The sequence below is a fragment of the Odontomachus brunneus genome, unplaced genomic scaffold, assembly GCF_010583005.1.
Source record: "Odontomachus brunneus isolate Ranch 3 - 2012 unplaced genomic scaffold, Obru_v1 Obru_scaffold_006, whole genome shotgun sequence".
Classification (NCBI taxonomy): Eukaryota; Metazoa; Arthropoda; class Insecta; order Hymenoptera; family Formicidae; genus Odontomachus; species Odontomachus brunneus.
In genome coordinates this window covers 433292-449999 of record NW_022639456.1, presented here as the reverse complement: position 1 = coordinate 449999, position 16708 = coordinate 433292, and the positions used below count along the sequence as shown (strand labels likewise).

At 36.2% G+C, this 16708-nt stretch overlaps 3 protein-coding genes and 1 long non-coding RNA gene across 12 annotated transcripts in view; 3 read left to right on the top strand and 1 right to left on the bottom strand.

The window, feature by feature from the left end:
* Positions 1-833: 833 nt before the first annotated feature.
* Positions 834-4832, top strand: LOC116852758 (acyl-CoA-binding protein homolog). Of its 3 annotated transcripts, none has more exons than XM_032833406.1 (4): positions 834-948; positions 2934-3110; positions 4131-4245; positions 4520-4832. In XM_032833406.1, the coding sequence occupies exons 2-4, from the start codon at positions 3096-3098 to the stop codon at positions 4651-4653; spliced, it is 264 nt and encodes an 87-aa protein (XP_032689297.1). In that variant the 5' UTR covers positions 834-948; positions 2934-3095; the 3' UTR covers positions 4654-4832. The 3 variants fall into 3 exon arrangements, with proteins under 3 accessions (XP_032689297.1, XP_032689303.1, XP_032689290.1); XM_032833412.1 differs by having other exon boundaries at positions 841-948; positions 3035-3110; XM_032833399.1 differs by having other exon boundaries at positions 854-948; positions 2884-3110.
* A 488-nt stretch (positions 4833-5320) lies between these two features.
* On the top strand, positions 5321-10557 carry LOC116852689 (transcription termination factor 2). Its single transcript, XM_032833278.1, has 12 exons — positions 5321-5628; positions 6183-6367; positions 6471-6707; positions 6802-6953; positions 7099-7603; positions 7676-7810; positions 7959-8176; positions 8264-8765; positions 8912-9261; positions 9346-9516; positions 9604-9803; positions 9875-10557. The coding sequence occupies exons 1-12, from the start codon at positions 5456-5458 to the stop codon at positions 10020-10022; spliced, it is 2976 nt and encodes a 991-aa protein (XP_032689169.1). The 5' UTR covers positions 5321-5455; the 3' UTR covers positions 10023-10557.
* The window catches only part of LOC116852701 (cationic amino acid transporter 2-like), an 8210-nt gene continuing 1735 nt past the window's right edge, over positions 10234-16708 (bottom strand). The window contains exons 1-12 of one of the 7 annotated variants that reach the window (XM_032833340.1): positions 16195-16625; positions 15445-15567; positions 14521-14764; positions 13507-13791; positions 13252-13356; positions 12149-12527; positions 11799-11938; positions 11619-11721; positions 11244-11392; positions 10998-11164; positions 10800-10908; positions 10571-10722 (exon numbers count right to left, since the gene is read on the bottom strand). In XM_032833340.1, the coding sequence (XP_032689231.1) occupies positions 10634-10722; positions 10800-10908; positions 10998-11164; positions 11244-11392; positions 11619-11721; positions 11799-11938; positions 12149-12527; positions 13252-13356; positions 13507-13791; positions 14521-14755 (1761 nt within the window). In that variant the 5' untranslated portion in view covers positions 14756-14764; positions 15445-15567; positions 16195-16625 and the 3' untranslated portion in view covers positions 10571-10633. The other 6 variants (XM_032833348.1, XM_032833322.1, XM_032833330.1 and 3 more) reach the window with 6 other exon arrangements.
* On the top strand, positions 11898-13856 carry LOC116852806. The gene is made up of 2 exons (XR_004379859.1): positions 11898-12047; positions 12124-13856. It is a non-coding gene; the product is annotated as an uncharacterized LOC116852806 (long non-coding RNA).

Below are 16708 nucleotides of genomic sequence, written 5' to 3'. Positions count from 1 at the left end.
GAGGGAAAACAAAAAGAAGGCAAAGGCCATGAGTAACGACGTGTGCCACTTATTCGACCATTGTTGTTATGTGCGAGCTATGCAACTTTGTTGATAATACAGCGAAGCATATTTGTTTCAATAAAACCAAGAAAAATAAAAATATTTGTAAATCGATAAGTTATGAGTTTGTTTGGTTTGTATCTAAGATAGTATCTGTTGTATAGCGCAGCTAAGATAATACAATCTACAAAAAATATTTCAATATTCTCCTTTTTATGATATCGTATTATCGAAAATATTTTTTCTAATTTTAAGTGTTCTTCGAATACGCAATTATTATTTCGCTCGCGTAGAATGTAATCCTTTCGATTACAGTTATCTCGCTCGCCTCTCGTTATCATGTAACAGCTAATTTGGCAGCGCACTGAGCAGTGAATCAATTATAATTACGTTGTGCGTCCGTCCTTACTTTAATCACACGATCAAATTATGATACGTCGAACAAGAGTTCAATGTTTCGGTAGCTACGCGCGATTATAACGCGTGTGATTTCCAACTTACAGATGCAAGAAGACATATCTTTCGTTTTCTTCAGTGCCTATACTGCATTCAATATTTTTGCGATAAAGTCTACGACGACTCGAAATTTGCAATTTATATATGTTGTATTCATCTATTCGTTCACTTCTTTCTTTTTTTTTCAAGATGGTTAATTCGGTTAATTTTGTATGTACTTTACGTGCATCACCTCTTGCAATCATGCGTGTCGTGATAACCTTATTTTTCGAGAGACCATTAGAATGAGATTGCAATCTCTTGCTCCCCACCGTTGGTACACTGTAAGCTCATTCACGCTGGGGAAACGCGAAATACCAGCTATGTTGTTAGTAGTCAACTCGCAGAAGACGGGCGCACTTGGATGTGAGGCGATATCATTCCACTGGAGATACATCTTATCTTATCCAGGTGTGTTTCCTACGAAATAGTAAAAAAAAGATTAGAGTAACGAGAGAGAAGAAATGAGAAGTCGACAGTAATTTATTTTATAAAAATAAGTTTATTTAATGAAATTATTTAATTTTATTAAATAAAATGAAAAGTAATTCGGTGTGTGTGTGTGTGTATATATATATATATATATACAGGGTGTCTTACACTCTCCTCCGGGCATTTTGTGGGGACATAGAATGAGTTGATGTGAACATAAAAGTCCTATACCGTTTTGCGATATTCGCAATAATTATCGAGATATTAATTGTAGAAAATTTGTAAATGATCATGCAGAATAAAGAATTATAATAGCGACGACTGCCGTCGTGTACTTGTACTTTAGGTCAAATTGAACAAAAAAGTCCTCTACCATTTTCCAAATAATCACATAAATTTTTAATTATTAACTAAAGAAGATTATTGCACGATTTTGCGTGATAATGCACTCATCTTCTTTAATTAATAATTAAAAATCTATGTGATTATTTGCAAAATGATAAAGGACTTTTTTGTTCAATTTGACCTAAAGTATAAGTACACGACGGCAGTCGTAGCTATTATAACTCATTTACCATATCCTGCATAATCATTCACAAATTTTCTACAATATCTCGATAATTATTGCGAATATCACAAAACGATATAAGACTTTTATGTTCACATCAACTCATTCTACGTCCCCACAAAATGCCCAGAGGAGAGTGTGAGACACCCTGTATGTATGTATGTATGTATGTATGTATGTATGTATGTATGTATGTATGTATATATGTACGTACACACACATACACACGCGCGCGCGCGCAGAAAGAGAAAGAGAGAGAGATAAAAGAAGAGATAAAGACATAACAATCTTTACATCAGTAATTTGTTTCAAAAATTACAGAATGCTTGCAAGATGACTTCCTATTTCTTTTTTTATAATTTATCCATCCCTCGCACACGACATTCTTTCCTTTTTAATTAACAGATAAAGTAATTAATGCGCATAATTAATCAGAGTGTGGGCATATAAAATTCACCAAGTTACAGAAAGGCATTGCAGACTTATTGCGTTTGAGCATTATTGACTATAACGGTGTTTCCTACGGTCTTAGAACCGGTATATTGCTCTGCGAATTGTACCGGGTGTTGCAGATCTACTGAGTCAAGCTTCTATTCTCTGATTCTTTCGCTAATTTCGAGTCTATCGTAATGTAACAAAAATCGACGATTCACGGATGACGAGCTATCTTGAATTTGTTAGAAAAAATCGATTCACAAAGTTAGATTTCAAAAATTCATAAGCAAAATATGCATCGACGTGCTAGTACTCCAACTACCGAATATATATATATATAATATATATATATATATATATATATATATATATAATATATATATGTATAACGTTATTTATGAGGTCACATGTCAGATAAAGTTTACGAATACAAGATCATATATTCCGATCAAGTTTGCGTTTCATAATAATTTTTTACAACTCGTCACACATATACACACACAGTCTCATGAAGTAAATGTGAAATTATTAGTATTTTATTTAATATTCCAATTACTGTCAAAATTATGTTGATTTAAAATTAATCTCACTATATAATTATCAATATTAAAAAAATGAAGTTATATAACTTTTTTTTAGAAAATGATGTCATAAATATATCGATATTCTTCCACAAAAACAGAATAATCTACAGATCGCAATCTGCAGATTGTAGTTAAGAATTTATCTTAAAATATATTATATAACTGTCATACAAATGTAATCACACGGTGAAACTTCGTATATTTTTTTCCGTATAGGCGTATTCGTCAAAATCATTATCCGGTGATTTTTTTGTTGTATTTTTGTGAATTACAGATGAGAATTGCATGTCACGTTCAATTGATTAGTTTTGCAAATGCAATTTTTAGCTTGTCATCGCGTCAATATCATCGTTCTTTGCATCATTGATTTATCGCAGAATTCTTGTAAAACCGTACGATCGCAAAAAGTTCACGTAGTGTGACCCTCACCGTCAACGATAAAGAAGTGGGGATTAGTATTCTTAACTTGTGGATACAGTGAGCCAGTGATCATAAAGCGCTTGGCAGTGACTGCAGTTTGCGACGAATAGCTAACAAGGATGTCTCTCGACCAGGTAATCTTAAATTTTATCTCTTGATTCAGCGTATATTAAAAAACGAGTTATCTCTTTCTCTCTCAATATTTGCGGGAATTATATCACGCGTCGAGCGCGTCCAGAGACGAGACGGCCGAATCGATCGTGGTGGAAATGATCGGCAAAAATCGAACGTGGCATACAAATTTCGTTTTGCTCTCGACTTCGCGATCGCACGATATTATCGTATGCATTTCTCCGAGGAGAAATTCGGGGCAACTGGTTGATCAGCGCTTTTAATCGGGATGCACGTATCCGAGGAAAGTTCCGGGGCTTGACTCGACGACAAGATATTTCGATGCAAAAATTTCAAAATTGAGAATAAACGATTATGATCCTGTTCACGTTGTTATAATCAATCTTCACGATTTTGATTTTCATATGACGTAACTCCAAAACCGTGACTTTGTACTTTTGCCGCCATTTTCGTTCGTAAAATTTTAATGAGCAAGAGCCGTCGACTAAGACTCAGTTCCACAACCTCTAGTTAACTTCACTAACCGGTTATTCCATTGGACTTAGCATTGGATAATCGCATTTAGCGTTAAGAAGAGTTAATCAGAATTAATCAATTATTGTTGAGACTTAACCGATAGTTAAAGTTAAACGGAGGTTGTGGAACTGGGCCTAAGACCTGATTCCACCAACATCGACTTGGCCTTGATCTGAGTTTAAATTTTTGTTGCAAATAGTTTAAACGCGGCTTAAGGCTTGATCGACATTGGTGGAATCAGGTCTAAAGGTAGATTTTTATAAACATCAATTAGCAACTATATGAAGTGCTGAAAATACAAATTGACCAAATTCACGTGTGTCTGAATTCTAAGGATAAAGAAGTAGATTTGCATTGTAAAGTTAATTTCCGTTCCGCTTTGCTGAAAATTTATCACAACTAGACGCGATTTTATTTGCATTTTCAATGCTTCATCAGTGTGCAGATTAAAATTTTTCAATTAACATTTGCGGATCAGAAATAACAAAATTGAACATTTGTTATAGAAATTTAATGAAGCTGCTGAAGCTGTGAAGGCACTCACTAAGCTTCCCAATGATGAAGAGCTTTTAGAGCTTTACGGTCTGTTCAAGCAAGCTACAGTTGGCGATAATAACATGTGTAAGTTATTACCTTTACCTCAAATTTAATTACGTGATATGCTATTCTAATTGTTTCGATGACAAAAATTCTGCAATTATTCATTACATGTGAAATTTAAAAAAAATATAAAAATAAAATTAAAAATTTTGAGGTAATTATGATTGTGATTTTTTGCTTACGTACACAAGTTCAAATTTATACTTCCTTCTACATTTTCATATTAACATATATGCAAGTCTTATTTATATTATGCTGCAAATTAATCACATCACGCCATGTTACGATGTTGCAGCCAAGCCCGGCATGTTCGACCTAAAAGGAAAAGCAAAGTGGGAAGCCTGGAATAAAAAGAAGGGAACTACGAAGGAAGCGGCACAACAAGCCTACATTGAGTTGGTTGACAAAATGATAGAAAAATACAAATAATTTCATTCGCTACCATATACGACTATTGTAATCTCCTAAGTCTAACCTAACAATTGTTCGTATTTATAATTCTTACGTTTTTCACATACACCATATCACATACGTATGTGCACACACACCACACACACACTTATGAAAATGACATTCCGATATAATATACGATATCTACATTTCCTATACTTCTATGTGAGGATTATTTTAATATGTTAATGATAATCTATCGAAAATCTGGTTACCTTCGTTTGCTTCCAAAATCCTTCACCTTTCATAGAGTGAGATAAGATATCAAAACGTAATGCCGGATTTCTTCCATTCTCTTCGAATGCAAAAGAGTATGTTCGAGGAGCACATTGTCAACATTAACGTGTAATTCTAACTTTATTGCTTTTTAACTTCCCGTTTTTGGTTGTGACGAAGTTGTGTCGTCATAACGTGCAAATGAAAGATTGTTTGGATTTGAATTCGCATCGATGATGACGTCACACGATCAGAGGTCGCTACCGTCGGCAGCGATATATTTCGATCTCGATATATCGATTATGACAAGTAATCGATTGAAAGCGATGTTTGATAGTTCCGAACGTCAAATATTACACGGAACTATGGGAGACCCTAGTCCTCGGCCAATAATAACAATAAGAAGTAGAGGTCAATTGTTATTGGTGGATTTGAAATTTCAGTTGGCCATGACGCGGTCAACGTGCACAAGTTTCTGTACGAGTCGTCTGAATCAAAAGTAAACTTGACAGAGTAGAGTGAGCTTGTGTTAATTATTTGTTGATATATTCGAGCGAAAGTGAACATGAGTGATAGTTTTGTACAATGGCGGGACTCGCTACGACTCGACAGCGAATCCTTTGTTATCTCGGACAGCGAGGACGACGACATCGTCCAGAGTTCCCTCAAACAACGTTTCTTGATCGACGAGAGCCACGAGGATGATGTCGATGAGTCGTATAATACAACGCCAACAAAGTAAGTATCGTTATAAGGATGCTTCGTTGAGGTCAGATTCTGTTACGGTGAATATGCGAAAATAGCCTCTATGTTTATGATAATGGAGAGTTCATGACAATGGATGGCGAACAGTGAGATATATACTTTTCTGCGTGTATATATATACATATATATATATGGTACGAAAAAACGAACTCTACGATCTTCGCTTTTCGTCTTTAACTTTGCTATATTCGACAGAGAAGAGGGATTATTAATATGCTCAAACGTCTCGAGTGTTTTACTAATTGTTCTCAAGTTGGTATCACTAATATTTTTATAGTAGACACGTTTTGAATATGTTATGTTTGGTATGTTATTTTTTTGTTTATTGCCCAATAAAACAATTAAATACAATTCTGTTCTGCTAGATATTACTGATAGCACTATCAATATGGTTTAATGACAGTGAATTTATTATCATTGCTACTTCAAGATTGTTTTACTGCTGTCGATATAATTATTAGATTAAAAATAACATTAAGATAATTCATGTAATAATAATAATGTATAATCACATATTGTTTATATAGAAGTCAATCCTCGGAAGATACACCAGTTGGTTTCAGGAAAAACATCAAAAAGCTTCTTGGAAAGAAAAAGATTGTAATTTCAGATGACAGCACAAGTGATGAAACTGAAAGTAATGAGGATTATAAGACATCTCATGATGACAGTGATATTTCAGATGAAGATTATATTGGAGATAAAGATTACGGTACTATATATATATGTATCAATATTATTTTATGTTTTAGATATTCATTACTGAAATAGTGTAATGTAATTAAAAGTTTTTATTTGAATGTATTATCTTATAGACTCATCAGTTTCATATTCACCACATCAAAGCAAAGGTAAAAAGCGGAAAGATGTTACTCATGACAATACCAGAGAAGACATAAAAGAATTAAAGCCCAACAGTTCCAACGAATCTTTTGGAAAAATTATGTCCTTACATGACCATGATACATACACAAAAAATACAACTAAACTTGAGACATTGGATCTGACAGATAAAGTATCTAATAATCTACCTACTTTTAATCTTGATTCAGGTAATCTTATTTATCACATTTATTTATTAGTCAATTGATAAATCGATCTTTCTTGATTAGAAGCATTTTTACTATCTATAGTATGAACTTACAGATTCTTGTTCCGGAGAAAGTGGATCTGAATTAGCAATATCTTTGGCAAAGAAAGAGATCGGTGTTGGAAATGTTAATCCGATAGTAGCACAAAAAAGGGCAATGCTTACTTGCAAATTGCACTTATTGCAAGATAAATTGGCAGCGGCAAAAGTATGATAATATATAATTTTATTATTAATATAATCTTGTGTAACATATCAAAGAAAAAATATATAATTTAATTCTCGATGAAATAATAAGAAAATAAATACATAATATTTTAAGTAGTATATCAAATAGAAACGTTTTCTTTTAGCTGATACTCAATGATGGTAAGATTGAGGTATTAGAAGATAAAGGGGAAAAGTTGCGCGAGAGTGTACAGAAATACGAACAGGAAATCAAGCTATTAAAACTCAAATTGGAAAACACACCTCTAGTGCAAAATTTTGATACTAAGAAAACTGTTGCAAAGAATGAGCCATATTACTCAGAAGAGAAATCAATGTTTGTTAAAGATGAGTCAAGTTCTGATCAAACAGATTATTCGTATTTCGATATTGATAATATACCGATGAAGCCTACTACATCTCCAGAAGTAAAAGAACTGGGTAAGAAGGCCCAAGAGACGAGGGATAAAGAGCTCGCTTTAACAGTTGAACGATTAAAAGATTTACATGGATCTCTTGTGGCTCGACCATCGGAGGATGAGGTAGCCGATGATCCAAAGGGACTGAAAGTACCATTAATGTCACATCAAAAGCATGCTCTCGCATGGCTACTGTGGAGGGAACAGCAAAGACCGTCTGGCGGTGTTTTAGGTGAATATTTTAGAACAGTTTTATGTAGTTTTATATTGTCATTTTTCTAATTTGAATTTTTTCTTTCCACAGCTGATGACATGGGCTTGGGCAAAACATTAACAATGATATCTTTGATCATGGCTACTCTTGGTAATGAGGATTCTATGGTTGGTAACGATGAAAGCGATGACAGTGATGACGGGTGGAACAAAAAGAAGCCTTTACGTACGTAAAAGCTCATTTTATAAAATTTATTTTATTGTTGAGAATCTCTTTGCATCTCCTAACTTTGAATGTAAATTTAAATGAACATAAATGCACTATATAATATGAATAATCTTTTAAAGCAATTGTATCTGATTTCGATTCACAGGTCACGCGGGTGGCACCCTCGTAGTATGCCCAGCGTCTTTACTGTCGCAATGGGAAAAAGAAGTGCTGGACAAATGCAAACAAGGTTCATTGTCTGTCCAAATTTATCACGGTAGCAATCGAGAGAATGTACCTACCCGCTTGGCGAAGAACGATATCGTTATCACGACGTACAACATAGTGGCTCGAGAATATAAAAGCGGCTCAACTTTATTTAAGGTATTCGATAACGTAAAAATGTCATTTAACTTACTGACAATTATTGAAAAATATCGGATTTAATCGTGAGTTAAATTTTGTTTGCAGATTCACTGGAAAAGAGCAATACTTGATGAAGCTCACATAGTGAGAAATCATAAAAATCAAGCAGCCATAGGAGTTTGCGGGCTTACAGCGGATAAACGGTGGGCACTTACTGGCACACCCATACAAAATAAGGAAATGGACTTGTATTCTATTTTGAAATTTCTAAAGTGTACGCCTTTCGATGATATACGCGTGTGGAAGCGATGGGTGGATAACAAGAACGCTGCCGGCCATGAAAGATTGGCGACCGTCATGAAAACGATAATGTTGCGGCGGACCAAGCAAGAACTGCAGTCGCAAGGTCGTTTAGAAAGTTTACCCGAAAAGTATATGGAGGAAATGATGGTAAAACTTGACTCGCAGGAGCAACTGGTATACGAAAAAATTTTAGTTTACTCTCGTACTCTCTTTGCACAATTCTTGGCTCAACGTGCAGATAAAGAGCACATGTTCGATCTACACAGTGGAAAATATAACAAGCCAACTTTCTTTTTAAATCCGAGTAAGTCGAATACTCAATTTATGGTAAGATTCTATATAACGTTTAAATTTCAATATGATTTTGTACACTTTATATATTTAATGACTAAAATGTTAAAACATTTATTTTAATATATATATTCTCGTTAATCGTTTATTTTCTTACAGATAAGGAGACGCAATTTACAAAAGCTCAAAAGAAACTGTTGGCAATGCACGCTGATGTAAAAACGCACGAAATTTTGGTGCTACTTCTAAGATTACGTCAGGTGTGCTGTCACCCAGCACTGGTTCACGCAATGCTCGATCAGGAGGAAATGCAAGTGAGCGGGATTATGGACGCGGAAGATATGAATCCTAAGTTTTTATCGCGGTTAAGTAACATATCATTACATGGAATCGATAGCAATGAGAATTCTGAAGAGGAAAACGAAGATATCGGCATTGATCGTAGAATATTACAGAATGTACTTACTTCGGAGAATCCAGTATTCGACGACAATCGCGTTAGTTCTAAAGTGAGTAGTAATCGCGTTAATTTGAAAAATGTTTGACAATCGATCTTAGTATCACATACAATTATTGCAATATACAATTTTTAGATGAAAGCTCTACTTGACATGGTAGAGAAAATTTTACAAACGACGAACGACAAAGTTATTATTGTCTCACAATGGGCTACTCTCCTTGATATTATAGCATCGCATTTGGAATTTATAGAAAACGCTACATTTGCCAAGTTCACGGGAAAGGTCGCCATTAAAGATCGACCGGTAAATCCCAAACGATAATACCATTACTAACGGATAATTTCTCTTTACCTTATTGAACAAGAAAATGGATATTAACATGTCTTTCAGACTATAGTGGATTCCTTCAATAAACCGAATTCTGACCCAAGGATTTTACTGCTGTCACTTACCGCTGGAGGTGTAGGATTGAACTTGGTGGGTGGGAATCACTTGTTATTGTTCGACATTCATTGGAATCCGCAGTTAGAAACGCAGGCGCAAGATCGAATTTACCGTTTTGGTCAAAAGAAAGATGTATACGTGTACAAGTGAGTGCATTACAAACAGCTTTAGCGCGCTGTAGTAAGTTCGTGTTAACGTTGAGCTTTTTTCTTTTCAGATTTATTTGCAGTAATACAATAGAAGAGCGGATAAAAGTATTGCAAGAGCGTAAACTTGCTATCGCGCATAATGTACTGAGCGGCGAGAGAAACAAAGAGATCGCAAAGCTCACGCTCAATGATCTCAAGTCGCTATTTGGCCTTTAATGTGTATCTTACGACGAACAGAGCATAATATAAAAATCTATTCTTTTTTAATATATGACATATATAGATAGATACATTTTTATTAAATTCCGTATATATTCCAACATATAAAATATTATTCATTTTATTTAAACGTACAAAACATTTTTACTATATAATTAGTTTATATCGCACGATGTATATTTATTTATTTTACTATATAACAGAGATATATTTTTGTAATTTTAATTCCATATGAGTAATTGCATTCTTTTCTTTTTAAAATACGAATAGATTTATCTGACTTTGATGATTAATGCAAGCTAGTACGTAGGTTTTATCTTTAATATGTAAGATTGTTAAAGTTCCACGTATATTGTAGCGCATATTATAGTTAATGTTGGATTAAATATAAAACGGAATAAATTTAAATAATACTTGGTTTACACAGTATCGTAGATGACCTAATACTTATTTAAACATTATATAATTTTATTTCTTAAACTTATACTAGTCAATATTACATTCTAATTAATAAATTAAGTTTATAACGAAATATATGTTGACAATTATGTGTGTGTGAATGACTTGACTTTGATGTATCATGTAACTTGTGGAGGATCACTGCCTTTCTACTCGCTGTTAATGTTATTGGTTGTCGGTAGTCTTCTTTGTTGTGTGTTACTGTGCCATACGCCGTAAAAGAAATACATGCACAGACCTGCGATAATGCGTAAATAAAGTTGACGTATTTGTTTACAGGTGTACACGCTCATACCTCTTTCATAATATACATACCAATTGCCGTCCACACAGCGAATCGTATCCACGTCGATACGTCCAGCATCATCATTAAATAAATGTTGACAAGGATGCTGATTGCCGGCAAGAATGGCACCAAGGGAACCTAATGATATGCGATATAAGAATCAGTGCAATATTAACGAAATGTGTTTCGTACTATCTCAGAATTATATCTTTAAGAGTACATCTTACCGAGAACGAGAGCTGCTTGCCGGAAACTGGCTGCAGGTATATGAAGCAGAGTGTAATTAGAAGTACAATGGCTAGAATGACGAGTGGCACAATGAACGTCGCTTTACCGGCGCTGATCTCTTGGCTGTAGAACGAGATGAGAATGGAAATGCAGACACAAAGGATGACTGTAAAAAGGAATGGTAACAACGTGTATCGGACGCCTTGAGCAGTAAAGCAGTGATAGATACGACGAGGAATTCTTACCGTAGCAAAATACAAGAGCAGTAACGATTTGTGAAGTGAGTTTTGTGGAATAATTCAATTTATTCGCATTCACCAGTTGCTTCGCGATGAACGTAAAAGTCCTTGGATCATGGTCACCTTTTTTTTCATACGCTTCGCTCTCTTCGTATCTGCAAGGAATATATTCCTTATTATTTTCCTTAACTAATGATCTGAAAGCTGTCTGATTATTAACCACTAATTTCATCGACGTCGTATAACTTTAATTTTTTTTCGTTGCTTTAAAAACAAATCAATCTGTGTACTATATGTAACTGAGGAAACTTTGCGAAATCGGCCACTCACATCATATACATGGATTGTTTTAATTAATAAATTAACTTTTAAATTTCTCACCTTAGAATGAGTACGCAAGCCGCTACGATCGAGTACGCGAGCAGCGTGCCGATACTCATCATTTCAATCAATTGCTGAAGATCGAATATCGCCGCTAAGATACCTGCGACATTCCACTTGAATGTTTACGTGGCTAATTAATATAATGAGAACAAGGCGAGGAGTCGCAACGTAATATACCTGTGAGCAATCCAGCGATCAACGTGCCCATCAGCGGTGTCTGGAATCGCGAGCTCACTTTTCCCATCCATGTGAATATCAGACCGTCCGAAGCCATAGCGTAGATCACCCGTGGCAGCGGGAACATTGCGCCTAACAAACTGAAACAATTGCTCGATGAAGTCAAAGTGTTGTCGTTGTGTGTCGCCTATATTAAAAAGAATCTTACACAAGAGGCGTAAATTGACACAAGAGTTCTAATATGCGAATGTTGGTCTATATATTTACAAAGTAAATAAATTCTACGGTCACTATGTAATTTGATAAATTCATTTTTTTTTTTTAGATTAATACTACGCAGTGGATGTTACCTGGAGCAAAGCCCGCAAATTGCGCCGATCGAGACGACCCACTTCGCCCATTCCCAATTTACCATTACGAACAAATGTGGAAACGGCGCGTCGGCATCTTGCTCGTAATAAGGCAGTACGGTCGTGAGTATAGCCGAAACGCTGAAGTATGCTAAGAAGACAACCGTCAAAGATGCGACGATGGCGACCGGGATGGATCTCTGTGGGTTCTTGGCTTCTTCTCCCGTGGTGGCCACACAGTCGAAACCAATGAATCCGTAGAAGCACTTTGCTGCACCGGCTATAATACCTTCGATACCGTAAGGAGCGAATCCGCCGGTTCCATATTCGCAATCCTCTTTTGTGCACTCACGTTGCGTTTCCCAGTTCTTAATGTCAGCTGCATGTCGTTACAATCGTTAGAAATCGTTACATATGATATTTTTAAGTTAAAATCGAGGTCGGTAGAGATAACTAATTAGTTACGTATATAATTCTTGGAACGTTTTTCGAACTTCCTCAGTCGTGCGAGAATTTGATCGCCAAAAGAGTTTTAATTTTGGCTAAGAGGTCGATAAATATTGGTAGAAAAAGGTTTGAATCTCGGTTAAATGACAACTTTTAATTCTAAAATCTCTGCTGCGAGCCGCTACCGTACCTACTGAGATTTTAAGATCATGATACAATTCGACACAAGTCAGATATACTTTATATTCGTACTTTAAATTCAACGAACTGCAACTTTCGAGAAAATAATAACAGTGAGATGGTTCGAGAAGCATTTTAAAGGTTGAAGTCTTTACTTTTTAGCCATATTAAATTTTTTTGCGCATAATTTTTTATTTATAAAATGCAATTCGACAAAATTCATAAAAAATGACATTTTACGAATATACATTTATACTCTTGTAGTGTCAATAACAATCAAATACACTTGATATCCGGAAATGTCTGGAAACTAGAGGTTTTAAGCTATAAATTGCTTCTTAAATCATCTCATTTTCATTATCTTTTTCAAAGTTATAATTTGTTGAATTTTAGTCATATTTTATGATCGTTTTTATTTATTATTCTAATATTCTGAAAAGAAAGTTTACAAGAAGGAAGCAAATAGAAGAATATACCTTTGAAGGATCCAGCAATAACGACGAAGAGCACGACGCCAAGGTTTACTAGCGTGAAGATGTTGTTCGCTAACGTGGATTCCTTGGCTCCAAAGGCAAGCGCGGCTGAGAAGAAGATCATAAATTGCTTTAGCTACTTTTTTTCCTTCTGTTACACAATCGTGTAACGAATCAAGAAGTTACCAGTAATGACGCCTCAGTATGTAATAATACAGACATGGTCGTCTCGCTTGATTGAAAAAACTGCCTAATTACCTGCAAACACCAGGGTGATGGCGAAAGCGAAGAAATCCGGGTACGGTGACATGAACTCGATATCGATCGGCGCCGCCGATGTGAAGGCATTTTTCATGGTGTAATTGAAGAGCGCGTCGACGTACGTGCTGAGACCACGCACAACGCTGGCTGTACCGATTACGTATTCCAGAATCAGGGTCCAGCCGATGATAAACGCCACGAATTCGCCCATAGTGACGTAACTGTACACGTACGCGGATCCAGCGCGTGGCACTCGTGCGCCGAATTCGGCGTAACAGAAGCCTGTAAAGACAATAACTTCATATCTGAGAGAACAGTATGATTAGGAAATGCTAAAAATCAATTAATACGAGTAATTAATTCGTTTCTTCCTCAAGAAACTGCGGAACCGGACATTAATAACATAACTGGCTTGAAAGATTTATCTCGTAACGCTCGTCGAGCGTTTCGCTGTTGTTTTCTGCATAGCTTGCATTACTCACCATGCTGAAATCGAAACTCACTTGAGAAGCAGCTAAAACGTAAAACAGACGAGATAAGTCTTTGCGTTCATTTTTTATTCAGCGTTTATTCTCGTATGATCCGCACTATATCACTCATATCGCATCGGTACTTGCGCGTCTTTTCCTTATATATATATTCTGAATTCTCAAAAACCTTTAACTTATATTTTTAGCCTTGAGTAATTTCTCCGAAATGAATGTTTCACGGTCAAGATGATGAAAGAACGAAGGAGCTAGAACCACAGCGATTACCTAGGAAATTAGACTATTAAGAATGCAGGATACCAGGAAATCATGAAACAGAAGCGAGGATATGTTAGAAATTAGATAATAGTATTGAAATGACACAGACGTCGGCTTGGGACGCTAGTTCGGCTTGTTACGATTTTGGTAACAATATATATTGGTCCGAAATACTGTCGTAATTGAATATTTCATAATGGGTAGAAAAGGAAAACAATCGATAATGAATAGAATCTTATCTCCTATCGATGCATCTAGTACATACCTGCGAACATCGATGCCACCGCGGCAATAGCGAATGAAATCACTACCGCCGGGCCAGCGACGGTCTTTGCAACAGATCCAGCTAGAACATAGACACCAACTCCCAGAGTGGAGCCGATTCCCAAGGCCGTGAGGTCGAGAGTCGACAAACGTCGCGCCAGCTTCGTGTCCACGTTGAGGTCCACCACTTTCTTGCGACTGAACGCTTTGTACACGCTGCTGAATTTCCACTTCATGTTGTATACCTGAAATGAGGAAATGCCACGAACGCATCGAATAAAAGTATACGTAAAACTGAAAACATACGAAAGAGACGATCACCGGAGAGAGTTTTGGGATTTCGCGATTTTTCGAATGGAAACTCGAAGATTCAATTGAATTCGATGTTGCTGCACAGTAGCTGATAATTCTTCTTTTTACTAATCGCCTTATAATAAGGAAACGTGCAGATTCCGCGATGCGGAAACGCATTTCTTCATTTAATATCTCGCGATTTTTTATTTACATGCAAAAGCAAGGACAAGTTTGGAAAATCGTCATCTCACCTCAACGATCTGCGTTACAACAGAATCCATTTTTCTTTCCTTTTTTGGGTGAGGCACAAAAACTTTCAACTGGAGTATTTTATAAACTGGCCGTCGAACAGTTGGCGCGCGACTAAGAGGATTTAATTGAAATGCCTTTATATAAATCAAGAGCGCAGCATGCCATGCGTTTCTTCGGCACACTCAATTGGTCAAGTTATCGCGCCGCTAGAACGATCCTACAGTGGACCTGCGTCGATATTTATTGCGACTAAATTTCATCGACACTTTGACGCGTCTCTATCTATTTTATCGTGTCGCTTAAATGTTTCCCAGAATTCGATTAAGCTCTCCTCGGTCCGCAATCACGATCGTTCACGTCGCTAATTTAATTCGCTTACCTTGAGTGAGCGCGTGTATTCGGCGTCACGATCCGTCAGACACGCTGAAACGCTGCGAAGATTTTTAATCGGGCAGAAAACCGAGAATCGATATGTATTTTATCGCCATACTTTTTATAAGGACTGTGGAAAACATGATAACAAAATTTAACAATCCGATCGAGGTAACGCATACTGTAGAACAGACTTTTTAATTGTATTGTAACAATTGTGTTGTGTTATCTACGCTCGTTGTATGTACGTCGCGCGTACTTATATAATTATATAAATATCAGATTTTAGGAAACGTCACTGATACTGAGGAGATAAGAACGTAGGTGCAATTTCTGTGGAAGCAACCTGGATTTTGGCTGTATTAATTAGTGTGTCGTTTCGATTATGAGGTCATGTGCACAGCACTCGTGGTTCCACTCTCGAAAATCCTATGACAATCGACGACACATCATTTCGGTTTTTGCGTCTGTTAACTGACCCGTAAAAATTATTCCATTACTTCTCTCTTCGTTCTCTAACCTAATAATTTCTCACCTGTGTCAATCCACAAAAGTAAAAGTAATTATTTGGCAATATCGCGAGCGTGAGGACGACACACTTATCTCGTTTATTTTTCGAATACTACCCATCTACAGTGTCTAATCGACTTGCGCTATACTACCGACGTTATACTACTACGTCTACTACTACCGACCATCGTCGTACTCGTTTTCGCGATAAGATATTCACGGTCAGTTAGCTGCGTCAGTTTCTTACCTGTTCGGAGTAAACGTTTCCTCGTCTACGCACGTCAAGTCGTTACTGCAACAGCACACACACGCCACTATAATATATACGATTCGCGCGGCGGCTTACGCGATCTTGGAATTGTTTTCATCGAATATAATAACTATCCTTTATTTCGCTTATCTGCGCACAGAGATATCGATCCCCGGTGCGACAGTCTGATATACGAGCGATTGGGCAAGTGATATATCATTGTTCAAGTTGAACGTCTTCTAGCAGTTCGCGACGCGTTTTGCTCACGCGAGCGGTTAATCCGCGAAAACGAAAGGTTTGATCGGATTTAATGAACTATAAAGATTTCAGCACGTAATACCTCAGTAAGAAGCGTAATTAATCGCTGCAAGCTCGTTTGCTCATCACGGGACAAACGCTCGGTTTTCTGAGAGTAGTGAATATATTTTATTTAAAAATAGACGGACTTATACGCTATATATATATATATATATATATATATATATATATATATATATATATATATATATAT

Excerpts from the sequence above, each read along its gene's own strand:
- LOC116852758 (XM_032833406.1), top strand. Across the intron at positions 4,246-4,519 it reads AGTTGGCGATAATAACATGT|CCAAGCCCGGCATGTTCGAC; the intron begins GTAAGTTATTAC and ends ACGATGTTGCAG.
- LOC116852689 (XM_032833278.1), top strand. The coding sequence starts at position 5,456 with ATGAGTGATAGTTTTGTACAATGGCGGGACTCGCTACGACTCGACAGC. Across the intron at positions 6,708-6,801 it reads TACTTTTAATCTTGATTCAG|ATTCTTGTTCCGGAGAAAGT; the intron begins GTAATCTTATTT and ends ATGAACTTACAG. Across the intron at positions 8,766-8,911 it reads AACTTTCTTTTTAAATCCGA|ATAAGGAGACGCAATTTACA; the intron begins GTAAGTCGAATA and ends ATTTTCTTACAG.